The 12,254-nt window shown below is 36.1% G+C and overlaps 4 protein-coding genes across 5 annotated transcripts; 1 reads left to right on the top strand and 3 right to left on the bottom strand.

Annotated features, from left to right (window-relative positions):
- Positions 1 to 84: 84 nt before the first annotated feature.
- Positions 85 to 1,834, bottom strand: LOC17899665 (protochlorophyllide reductase C, chloroplastic). The gene is made up of 5 exons (XM_006307653.2): positions 1,717 to 1,834; positions 1,512 to 1,610; positions 887 to 1,418; positions 448 to 803; positions 85 to 365 (listed from the first exon to the last, which is right to left on the bottom strand). Exons 1-5 carry the CDS (start codon positions 1,771 to 1,773, stop codon positions 210 to 212), a joined length of 1,200 nt encoding a protein of 399 aa, XP_006307715.1. The 5' UTR covers positions 1,774 to 1,834; the 3' UTR covers positions 85 to 209.
- A 26-nt stretch (positions 1,835 to 1,860) lies between these two features.
- LOC17897749 (ELMO domain-containing protein A) lies at positions 1,861 to 5,448 on the top strand. Of its 2 annotated transcripts, XM_006303214.2 has the most exons (11): positions 1,861 to 1,952; positions 2,036 to 2,388; positions 3,588 to 3,671; positions 3,817 to 3,934; positions 4,028 to 4,096; positions 4,209 to 4,324; positions 4,444 to 4,498; positions 4,602 to 4,725; positions 4,871 to 4,918; positions 5,045 to 5,139; positions 5,233 to 5,448. In XM_006303214.2, exons 3-11 carry the CDS (start codon positions 3,598 to 3,600, stop codon positions 5,332 to 5,334), a joined length of 801 nt encoding a protein of 266 aa, XP_006303276.1. In that variant the 5' UTR covers positions 1,861 to 1,952; positions 2,036 to 2,388; positions 3,588 to 3,597; the 3' UTR covers positions 5,335 to 5,448. The 2 variants fall into 2 exon arrangements, with proteins under 2 accessions (XP_006303276.1, XP_023645835.1); XM_023790067.1 differs by lacking the exons at positions 1,861 to 1,952; positions 2,036 to 2,388 and adding an exon at positions 3,253 to 3,306 and having other exon boundaries at positions 3,588 to 3,703.
- Positions 5,449 to 6,506: 1,058 nt separating this feature from the next.
- LOC17898570 lies at positions 6,507 to 8,999 on the bottom strand. The gene is made up of 5 exons (XM_006306390.2): positions 8,187 to 8,999; positions 7,884 to 8,104; positions 7,477 to 7,663; positions 7,211 to 7,388; positions 6,507 to 7,121 (listed from the first exon to the last, which is right to left on the bottom strand). Exons 1-5 carry the CDS (start codon positions 8,283 to 8,285, stop codon positions 6,868 to 6,870), a joined length of 939 nt encoding a protein of 312 aa, XP_006306452.1. The 5' UTR covers positions 8,286 to 8,999; the 3' UTR covers positions 6,507 to 6,867.
- Positions 9,000 to 10,029: 1,030 nt separating this feature from the next.
- On the bottom strand, positions 10,030 to 11,052 carry LOC17900516 (photosystem II repair protein PSB27-H1, chloroplastic). The gene has a single exon (XM_006305650.2). It carries the CDS (start codon positions 10,754 to 10,756, stop codon positions 10,235 to 10,237), a length of 522 nt encoding a protein of 173 aa, XP_006305712.1. The 5' UTR covers positions 10,757 to 11,052; the 3' UTR covers positions 10,030 to 10,234.
- Positions 11,053 to 12,254: the final 1,202 nt, after the last annotated feature.

Genomic DNA, 12,254 nt, shown 5'->3' with positions numbered 1-12,254 from the left:
CGGTATTATTCACTAAGCCAGCTTGATCAAATCCTAAAAGTATGAAGAAATTTACGAACAATCTGCAGTCTAATTGTAAGTGTGTCAGATTCAAATTCGGCAAATTACTATACTAAACTTGACTCGGATAAATATTGTCTGATATAGGTATGGTACATGTCACAAAACATTGTAATCTAAATTGAATTTGCATATCAAAAGTCTTCAATTCAAGCCAAACCAACTAGCTTCTCGCTAACTTCCCACAGTTTCTTTGCCTTCTCTGCATCACTTGCTTCTTTAGAGAGCTGATTCTCAAACGAAGACGAGTTATTGTTCCAGCTCCAGTACACTCCTGACTTTCCAAGGCTAGGGTCGCTCACAACCTAACACAAACAAACCACAGGTATCAATCAAGAATCTGTCAACGCATATATATACTTGTTAGAAAGGGGTTTGCAAACTGACCTGTGCTAGTCTTTTTCCAGCTTCCTCTTCAGATACATAACCTTTGGTGATGTACTTCTGAAAAGGCGGGAAAAGAAGCCTAAACAGCGGTATGTGTTCTCTGAACAACCCCGTTGTAGCAATGCAACCAGGGTAAAGAGAAGCAAAGGTGACTCCGGTTTCCTCGTGGTAACGTCTGTGGAGCTCCTGCATTGTCAGCATATTGCAGACTTTGCTGTCTTTGTAAGCCTTGGCTCCATCAAACTCTCCTCCATCTATCATCGAACTGTTTTGCCCATTCAATCCCGATGCTAAGCCTCTGAGGTCGCCAAGGTTTGCCTTTGGTGGTACGTTTCCAGCCAAAGTGTTAGTGTTTCCTTCAAGAGCATAGAAAAGAACATTCATTGTCTGAAACAAGAAACCATTTGGTGGGAATGGACTTTCATTGTCTATTGTTTACCTGTTATTGATCCTACAATGATCATACGTTTTGATGGATAATCCGATTTTTTCAGGTCATCAAGAAGCAATCTTGAAAGAAGAAAGTGTCCAAGATGGTTGGTTCCAACGCTAATCTCAAACCCTTCTGCTGTAAAAGAAGGTTCTTTAGCAGTCGGTTGGTAAACCGCCGCATTGCAGACAAGAACATCGAGGGGTTGTTCTGTTCTCCTGAAGTTATCAACGAATTGCTTTACGCTTTCAAGCGAAGCAAGATCAAGATGCATCACTGTGTAATCCTCCTTAGACATTCCTACAGACTTCGCTGCTTTCTCAGCCTTGAGAAAGTTCCTACAAGCCATGATCACATGCCATTTCCCTGTCTCTGCTAAAGCCTTTGCCGTGGCTAAACCTAAACCAGAGGAAGCTCCGGTGATCACTGCAGTCCCTTTTCTCTCAGTCTTCTTTCGCTCCGGCGAGGCCTCGCGCGGCGTTGCTGTAACTGTCTGTGCACGAATACCAGTGGAAAGTCGAGGTTTTTGTCTTCTTTGTTCCTGCAACGAAACAGAGTTTTTAAACCTCAGGACATTTTCGATATCTTTCAAAGTTTTTTGAGAATTTAGCATTGATTGAGTGATTGATTTTACCTTGATGGTTAACAGGGTGGAGATTTTGTCGGCTCTAAGATGGTTGGAAAATGAAGAACCAGCTAAATTTGTCTCTTTTAGAGAAGCATTGAATTTTCCCTGCAAAACCACCATTGGCATACTGAGGTAAGTTCTCGAGACGAGACAATTCTCCATTTTTCTCAAACTATTGTGAAAAGATGAATCAGTAATTGTGAAAACACACCTCTTTTTGGATTGAAATGGTTGAAGGAAGAAGAGAACAAGCAGATTGAAGAGCCATTGTTGTACGGAACCAGAAGGTGCTAGAGTGTCACAGTGTCTGTCGAGTTTCGCCGATTTGAGGAGCGACAAAAGATAAGGTAGTAGTATTGGCTTAGTGACACGTGTCTTCCAGGGTAAAGCTCTTCCCTCAACCAATCAGATCACTAGTTTCAGATTCTTCGTCTGAGAGTCTCTCTGGTATGTATATTGGGCTTTGAGATGGGCTTTGGTTTTATTGTTTGTTATATAACTCTTAAAACTGATCCCATCACCGTTGATAGGTGGAACTGTAACGAATCTGGACCGTCTAAATATATCCAGAACAATTCGGTGGAAGAGAGAAGAAGGCGGCAACTTAACGGTCAATTGAGAGATTCGAGAGAGAGAGAACAAAACAGAAAAAATGAAAGAAAAAAAAGAAACACTTTTTGGATCACAGCTCTCTTCATCTTCTTCCCTTTCTAAAAGTTGCAAAGTTCCAATGAAAATTTCCATTTTTGCCTCTGTTTTATTTTTCTTTCTCTTCTATTCTCTTTTCTCTTTCTCTTTCCTCTTCCTCCTCCGCCGTCACGGTTTCTAGACCATCTCCTCCTCCTCCATTGTCCCCTTCCTATGTCTGTCTACTACATAACAGGTAACTTTCTTTTCCTCACCTTTCTAATCAATCATATCGATTTGCTCGTGAAACTTGATTTGAATTATCATTGTTTGAAGGGTAAATTGCTTTGTAAAGTTCCACACTTTACATCAAAAGTAATGAAAAGATAACTCCTTTGATTGCGCTATTATGTTAGTTCAGACACACCTTTTTTGTATCCAATTTTACCAAAATTTTTTGACCCAGTGAAAAATGGAAATGATGATGAATTGTTGAATATTTTAAGAATATAACACCAATGAATCTATTACTGTATATAATCACTCATTTACCTCTTTTGATGTTATCAATCTTCTTGTCATTTTCTAAATTAACTCAAATTATGTAGATGCAGATTTTTTTTTTTTTTTTTTGTATATGACAGCCCACAATTCTGTCTAGTTTAGCTAAACGTGTTAAATATAATGACGAAATATATTTCTATTTTTATACAATAAGCTCTGACCTGTATGTAACCAAATAAAACACTAAAACTTATCTGTGATCATCTCATAGCTTTCTGTATAAATCTTCCTCCTCTTTCTTTCGTTTTCCAATTTGTCTACAAAACTTTTTTTACCATTTAACTTGCATCAATCAAGTTTCTTCCCCCCCAAAAGACTTTTTGCAATCATCAATAACTTTTGGTTTCTTTTTGTCCCAGACTAAAATCTCTGTTTTGATGACTATCTAGGGTAATACCTAAGTTGATTTCTTTACATGCATTTATATTTCCTTTTCCTTTTCTTCGATATTTTGTTTTCTTGGTTTTTAAGATATATATATATATATATATATATATATATATATATATATATAATAAGTTAATCTTCTTTCATTTGAACATTTGTGTCACCTCTCATGAAGTTCAGGAAGCATAGGCAGTTTTTTCCTTCTTGTTCAACTCATCACCAAGTAATCATCTCTGCGTTATGTTCTTCTTCTCCAAACTCATATCAGATTTGAATTATATCATCAAACTAAGAGTAATCAACCACACCACTTCAATCTTGCATTTACATTGCTCTTTTGTATTCCACCCGTTTTTATAATCTCCAGTGTATACCGTAATTGAGTGTCATTTTGGTTGCAACTTGTAAGTAATTAAGCTCGCTCAAATTTCCTGATTTTCTTGAGTTGAAAAATCATATGTTTTGCTGATGTTAAACGCAACATATGTCTGAATACGTGTGCAGGTAGAGGACGATGAAGCGTGGGAAAGGCGAGAAGAAGGCAACCAAGAGCCGAGATGGCAGTGGTCATCAAGTAGTTCCGCTCACGTAATAGCTCAACTGGCTAAATATTTGTTTTAGTGAGTATATATTGCTAGATATCACAGGATATGTAAAAACATGCATGTGATTAGTTTATTCGGTATATCAAATTTAGGTCTATCATCTCATATGTATATAAATGTTTTATTAGTGAACCGGTGGTTGTAGCTACGGCTATGGTTGGAACAAGATCATGGATAGGAGGGCTCTTCACACGCTCCAATAGACGTCAAGACAAGTCAGTCGACTACACTTTTTCTCCTCTTCAGGTTGGCATAATCACAAGTTTCATAGATCTTTCATAATATAAGACACTAGATATAGTTTCTAATAGTTTTGGATTTGTAATCACTCATACATAGGAGGAAAGACTTCAAAGGCTGCAAGACCGTATAGTGGTACATTTCGACGAGACACGTCCTGATCATCAGGTAGGTGAATCCCTTTATCTTTAAGATGTTTAACAGTGAGCGAACAACATGCATATAGATTTTTTTTGGCTATAAGCACTCTTGTGTAAGATTTTGCGCGAATTAATGGCAGGAATCACTTAAAGCATTGTGGAATGTCGCGTATCCGAATGTTAGTCTCACGGGTTTAGTAACAGAACAGTGGAAAGAAATGGGATGGCAAGGTCCCAATCCATCTACCGATTTCAGGTGAGATTGTGTCTATACTAAAGTTATTGCAAAAAAAAAAAGATGTATAAGAACAAAAATCTCAAGGAAAACACTTAGCCTTGTTGAGTCCTGTTTTGCTTAAACATTTTGTTTTGTAGGGGTTGCGGATTTATCGCTCTAGAGAATTTGCTATTTTCTGCAAGAACTTATCCGGTAAATTACTCATGAAAACATGTTCATGTATATAGATAACTGTAATGTTTTGGGAACTTCTCTGCTCCACAAAATGTGTTTATACAAATATAAAAATGTGAAGGCTTGTTTCCGGAGGCTATTGTTCAAACAAAGAGGTGACAGGGCAAAGTGGGAGTACCCTTTTGCGGTGGCCGGAATCAACATCTCCTTCATGTTGATCCAAATGCTCGATTTACAAAATACTTGTAAGTTGCTTATAATCTGTTACCATTTTATTCAATGGATGAAATACAAATATAAGAGGATGTTTTGTATAATTGTTTCTAGAATAATTTTCTCATTACGATTCTGACTTCAAAAGCTTTAAATTTGTGTTTTGATTTTGTGCAGCAAAGCCGAAATGTCTTCCAGGGATGAACTTTCTCAAACTCTTAGAAGGTAAATAATAAGTTCTTCTAAATTTGGACCCAAAAACAAAAAAAAAAGTGGTATCTAAAAGTTAGTAAAGTTGTATGACACGATCACAAAAACAATAATAAAGAATCATATGCCAATGATAAACAGAAGACGAGAAGGCATTCGATGTACTATACTGTATAGCTTTCGCGATGATGGATGCTCAATGGCTTGCAATGCACGCTTCTTACATGGAATTCAATGTATGTCTTTTTCTCTCAATCAATCAAATCTTCATTCTCTCTTTTGAGAATTAGTTCTTAAAGTATACATTTGTGTATTATTTTTTTTATCAGGAAGTGTTACAGGCGACTCGGAATCAGCTAGAGAGAGAGCTTTCTTTGGATGACATTCATCGGATTCATGATCTCCCTGCCTACAATCTTTTGTTCCAATAGTTATCTTTTGCTAGTTTGATTTTCTATGTTGTACATTATTTGAAATTTTATGAACGAAAAAATGAAAATATGATAAACCACTTAATGACGCACGCTCAAACAAACAAAAGTAGAAACATGACCACATGGATATGTAATAATGTTTGGGAAGAGTGATGATGATGATGAAAACTATCAAGTGGAAGTGGAATCATTGACTTTCGTACTTTTTGAAAAATCAACTCTTTTGTCTCTCTCTCGTAATTGTTTGTCGGTTCTTTTTAATGTACACTAAACTAATTAAGTGAGTGGTTTATGGTTGATTTTTATATGACATGATACTACACAAATTTTGTTCCTTCTATAGAAATAAAGAAGAGCTTCAGACCAAAACAAAATACTTTTAGATGTTTTAGATCGTCTTTGTCGACATTAAACTTGTTCATCCTTTGTCTGTGTTAATTGTTATGATCTTTTTGTACCTTTATTATAAAAAATATAAGATAAAGGTTCTTTCTTACGTACGTGAAGCTTTGGAGGTCGTATAAAAAACACTGGATGGATATTTGATCTTATCCACTGATAAAGGATCATCCCCTTTTTTTATAAACCTAACGTGAAGGATAAGATGCCTCTTACCACCACATTTCCATGATTCATATTCTCATTTCCAAATATCTCTAATTTCTTTGATTCTTTTACTACTAATTTCGATATATTAATGTCATAAACAATCCTAAACTCTAAAAAACACATTCTGATTTTTCTAGGCTATGATCTATTTTTCTGTCAGTAACTAATTTTTTTTATTTAATATACAAAGTTTGGTGGAGAAACCAAACAAAACATGGAAAGCCCATAAAAGTCAAACTTCCAAATTCTTTTTTTGTCCCTCTGATATTTATATTTGACATTTTTTTGTCATAAAGGTCCACCCAACTTTATTCATATCAACTTGAGTACTTTATAAATTAATAAATAAATTTCCCTCTAACAAATATTTGCATTTTATGCAACTAAAATATCCAATATGTTACAAAAAAACATTAATCTTTCTAGAATTTTATTTGATTAATTTCATAATTGAGAGGGGGTTCTATATGGATATAATAAAACATAGGATTTAAATAACATTTTTACACCTTGATATAACTTAAATTGATAATTTTGTTCTCCCATTCTACTTCAAAAAAAAAAAAAAAGCACTGTTATCATGATTAGTTCGTTACATTACTATTTCAGTAACGGTACTGAGGCACACAATAAAGTTGTGTTCCTCTCGACCAATGCTACAAACTTATAAGAAACATTAACTCTGTTTTTAACAAGCAACACCAAATTACTGTTTCCACAAGCAACAAACTCTATATACGACATATATATTTCTCAAAGGTTAGAAGACTCAAAACGCTATACTAACCAAAACACTGCCAAGCGAATATCGCTCAGATTGCGTTTTAGGGAAAAAACGCCAGTGATGATTCCAGTACAAATCAAGAATTAGACTATATGAGGAGGAAACAGGCAAACATCAGAGTGTCATCCAACCAAGGTCTAGCCACGATGACTCATTGACATACTGCAGAAGTAGTTGAAGTCATGATGTTGGACCCTAAGCTGTTTCAGCCAAGAATCCGCAACGCTATAAAGCGAACCCAATCTTTCTTGGTCATCATGATCCTGCGAAAGCCAAACATCGCCTTGCATTTGCATCTTGTAAGTAGCCATCCCAAACGGGAGCAGTGTTATGTCTTCCCCTTCCTTCCTCATCCTCTCCTTATCCCCACCATTTTCTTCCGGTTCCATATCTGCAATATCAAAAAAGCATCGTTTTATTTGAACCAGATTTGATTTAACCAAGTTAAAAGGATAGTAGAAAGACAAAGAGAATCTTCACCTTGGAAAGAAGAGGAAAGAGTATGATACGTGAGGAAACAAGTGGATAAGTCTTTGATGGTTCTTCCCATTGGTATATGGTAAATCGGGTACCACGCTACCGACATCCAACTTGCAGGAGAAAGATCTACGCTTCTCAACGACATCAATCCCGGGTATCTTTGAGCCAATTCATTGATCTGGAACCAAACCAAAACATCATTTTGTGATGTTTATTCGACTGGATCAGGTGAACTAACAGATGGCTACACAAGGTATAATATCTACCTTATCCATGAGAGGAACTCTGGTATAAGGAGCTGATCTCTCAAAGTACTGGAGGTAAAGATAACCCAAACGATCATTTGGATGCAAGAGCGTGTTGTTCTCAAGTCCTTCCTCAGAGACACTCTCATCACTTCCTGAATCGCTAAAAGGATCTCTACCCTCACATTCTCCATCTTCAGACTCTTCCCTAATCATCAACCCAACACCAAAAACTAATTAGATATCTTTGAAGTAACCCACGAGAGCAATCATTCTTAAAGAACTCATATATAAACGTTATGCAGCTCCTTCATAATCTTATATGCCAAACCAAAAAAAAAAAACAATCTATCCAAATTCATCAGAAAGCAATAAAGATATCAAATTCTCAATCTGATCTATAAAAAACAGAGACAATGGGAACAAACCTTAATCGGATCAAGGAGGAGTGAGAGGTGAAAATCTGGATGGCAGAGAGATAAGGAACATAGTATTGAACAAGAGATTCTCCATTGGTAAGATGAATAGGAACACTTGCTCCATAAGCGCTCCATTCATCATAGCAATCCCACAAATCACTCAACCTGAAAAACTCGACCTTTTCTCTCTCCCATGGATGCCACAATCGATTTAGGGTTCTAATCTCTGCCTGCAGATCCCAATGAACGCCCATCAATCGATCAATAATCACAGTATCTTTAATATCGACAAAAACAAAAATGAATAGAAACCTTGGGGAGAGATTGGGGAGGCACTAGAGGTGTTATGCAATGAAGGAATCGATCAAGATTGGATTTTTTGGTTGAGCCTCCTTTAATAACATTCACCATGATGATGATTCTTCTTGACGAACGTAACTGAGAGAAAGGGAGAGAGAGATTGGGTTGCTTCTTCGATGGAGGAGGAGAAGAAAGATGGGGGCTTTTAGAGAGATAGAGGCACGCAAGCGAGTATTCAGATTTCTGAGCTTCGACGTTATGTATGAAGAAGGCTGAATTTAAGGGACAAGCTAAAAAGACAAAAAAAAAACACACAAAAAAAGATCGATTCTTTCAAGAAAAATATATATGAATGGAGAAAACGATTACAAATCGAGAAGACAGACAATGAGTAAGCAAGATCGAATATTGTTTTTTATTTCTATTTTAGTTTTCCTTTTTTTTGTGTTTTTTTTTTCTGGTCTGTGTGTGTGTGATTCTCTGGTGGGAATAAAACAGAAGCCACGCGTCGAGAGATCTTTAATCTTGAAGTCACAGATCAATCGACAAGGTTAAAAGAGATAAAAAAAAAGGCAATTAAAGACAGAGAATTTATGAAAAACAGAATTGGAAAAAAACACAGAAGAAGAAGAAGAAGAAGAAGAAGAACAGAGGAAAAATTCAGAACTTTTGGTTGAAAGAAAAGGAAGGAAGGAAAGAGATTTTCCCGGGAAAGTCAAAACTTTTTCTCGGGAAATCGGGTATGTAATTTTAAAGATTAACAAAAAGAAAAAAAGGATTGCTTTGCTCACAGACGATCGTCAAATAAAATTGTTTATATAAATTAAGAAAAAAAAAAAAAAGAAGATAGAAAAATAGAAAATCTAATTAAGTTTGACTAAAATTTCCTCGTCGGCTCGTCCACCACTCGCCACAGCTCATTTTCCCTTCACGTGGTTGTGTTTTTCTTTTTTATCTCAGGAGACTCCTTTTACTATTTATAAATAATTCAAAATATCCATCCGGACATATCAAAATTATATATGAATCAAATTATATATACTTGTAGCAAATGTAGTTGTTTTACAAAAATTTATATTACATTCAACTTTATCATTATTATATAATAGTAGTAGTAGCAGTAGTTTTATTCATATCTAGTGTATAGATAAGATTGATCATTGATCAGAGTATCCTTTATTACAAGAATCATATTTGTAAACAGAGTTTTAATTTAAAAATTTGGTACGGCAAGTGGATTAAGTGTAACCTGTAAGCCGCTTATAATTCATTATCCAATTCGTATCCGTCCCAAGAAATCAAGTTGTATATATGCCTAATAATAGTAGCCTATGCCTCCATTATTCATTATCATATTGCTAAGTACTAACACTTGCATATAAAACCTAACCCTGTACCCCGTGTGGCTAAAATGTTAGATGTATTGCATCTGGTAAGATGAGCTAATAGATTATGAATGCTAATATAATATACTATCCATGTTTATGTTGTGGTAGTTTCACGTGTGTGGACCTGCACGTGACATGTTCGTATGCTTGTGTTGTGCGGTTGTGGTCGGAGCTGTGGTCATTTAAGAAAATAATAAACGATCAAACACCTCTCGCTTTCTGGGCTTTTTACAGATGGGCCATAAGGCTTTTTCCATATACTTCAATCTAGATAATTTGTTAATGTAACTTATCAGTTTTGGAGATTTTCTAAGTAATTGGGGGATACAAAGATGTAATAATTCAAACTAATGTCTCATGTAAGCAAATTCTCTAGCAAAATTATATACGACAATAGGGACAGTTCATCGAAGTTATGAGTAATGTAATGGACACTTCAATAAACATTGAGAAAATGGAATTCGATATTACTAGATAAGTATCTCTGATAAATGATAATTTAAGAAAAAATTACCGTACAGGAGATCAAAAGTATTTATTTTACATAGGAAACCAAATATCTTCTCATATTAATTTTGATTGGCATTTTGTTTTTTTTAATAAGGAGAATAAAATTTCATCAACAAGAAAATGGAGAAGAAGGAATTGTTAGGTCTCACTCACACAGTAATCTTATCTGCCTCTTGAGAGAGCTTTCTCAGCAGTCTCCATCTCTTCAAGAATCCTCGCCTTCCTCTTCGCCGGGATCGGAGCCGTCGGACCAAAACTCACATAATGACCTGAAACCGCATTCAACGCCGAGTAAATGTCCCTGAAAGAGGTTTTTCCGAGAAGAGCTTTCTCTTTCCGGTACTTGGCAACCCATGAGTTGGACGCTTCTCTCAGCTCAGCCACCGCGTCGGCCACATTCGGATCTGTCTTCGCCATCGAAAGCGTGTTCCTAACTTTACTGATCACTTCCGATGTATCTTTAACATACTCTTCGTTTTCGGCGGCAGAAGCCGGCGCCGGAGCTAGGAACTGGATTGATTGCGCCAGAACAGTGGATGTGGCGGCTAGAGAGAGGAAATCGCGGCGGAGGAGGGGGCTGCGACGCGGGGGAGGAAGAGGAGGAGATACGGAGGCGGTGATGGACGGTTTATGCGGCGGAGGATTGGGTTTGAGGAGGGTAGCTGTCGCTGATGCTGAAGCCATTGTCGGAACTCGGGAGAAAGGTGTCGTAAGAGAATGAAGAAGAGTTTTGTGTGTGTGTGTGTTACAAACAAATGTGTTCGGGGCTGTTGGATTTTTGACACGTGTCCCTTATCTTCTTTTCTTATCTAGAATGTAATTTCTGAGGATCAGATTCCGACACGAAGAAGAAGCAACTTAACTCGAAACAGAGCAGCGAGTCAAGATTTTCTCTGGGTCCCACTGCCAGGTCAAGATTTTTGTTTTTGTTTCTTTGAGCTTCGTCTGTTTTAAATGTAAAGCCCAAATAAGATAAGGCCCATATCAAATTTAACTATCGAAGCCCATACATCGAAACCCACTTGATCATATGAAGTCATTTTGTTTGTTTGCGTGGCCTTTTAAGGTTTCTTCTGTGAATGGTTTTTGATAAATGCAATTAGAGAGGATGAAGCATATGGTTAAAAATTGACCCACAAAACACGTGACATTCTCGCTGTCATACACATACAAGGAGAGATGGCTTGTTTTCAATTGGATGGAATCTTTAACTAATTGGATTTTGGATTATTTATTAAGAGAAAAATATATAAGTGTGGGAGAAATATAAATTGATATCCAAAAAAAAGAGTTTGGAAAAGAGACTTTTTAATTGGCCAAGTGTGAAAGAAAAGAGAAAAAAAAGAAAAGAAAACGAAAGCTAAAGAGGTCTACTACTAGTAATAGTACGCGGGAACGCCGTGAACGATTTGTCAACACAACCAAATGGGAAAGAAAAAAAAAGAAGCTTTTAAGAAAAAACGATCCATCTAATTTTACACATTTATTTTTAGTGTCATGATCTACCAACCAACCCTCTCCTTTAATGTTTTTTTATTTTATTTGTTACAAAACCACATTGCAAAACACACACACATCATATTAATAACAAGTGTTTTTTTTTTTTTTGGGAGATATCATAATCCTCATGAATATTAAGAAACGAAAAATGATTATCTCTTTCCCATCATTCAAAAAAATTTGCAATCTTTTAATAATGTTCACAATTGACAATATAACTTGATCATAAACATATCTCTCGTACTTGCATCTCTCTGTTTGACTTACCAAACCATCTACAATCGTTCTCGCGTTTTAAACCACATACATCTACTTGTCTCTCTCTCTCTCTCATTTGTTTTTAATGCAATGTTTTGGTGGGTGAAGAAGATGCAGAAGAAACTTTTAGTTGAAAACACATAAACATACAACGAAGAAAAGACGAAAACGGATTAGGATGTGGAGAAAAGTTGAACAACCAACTCTCATCTCTCTTGTTCGCAAACTTTGCAAGTCTCAGTCAACTTGTATCGTCTCTCCTGTCATCTTGCTTCTTTCCTTTTTTAATCGCATGCTATTACACGTTAAGTCTGGTAGGGTATTAACACATCACTAAACACATGACATAACCTCGTAATTTATTCCATTATGGTCGATATATCAGCTTTTATTAATTACATTAACATAATTGAACGTTGAATTT

Source organism: Capsella rubella, unplaced genomic scaffold (genome assembly GCF_000375325.1).
Source record: "Capsella rubella cultivar Monte Gargano unplaced genomic scaffold, Caprub1_0 scaffold_1, whole genome shotgun sequence".
In the NCBI taxonomy this organism is placed as follows: Eukaryota; Viridiplantae; Streptophyta; class Magnoliopsida; order Brassicales; family Brassicaceae; genus Capsella; species Capsella rubella.
This window is presented reverse-complemented; position numbering and strand designations above follow the sequence as displayed.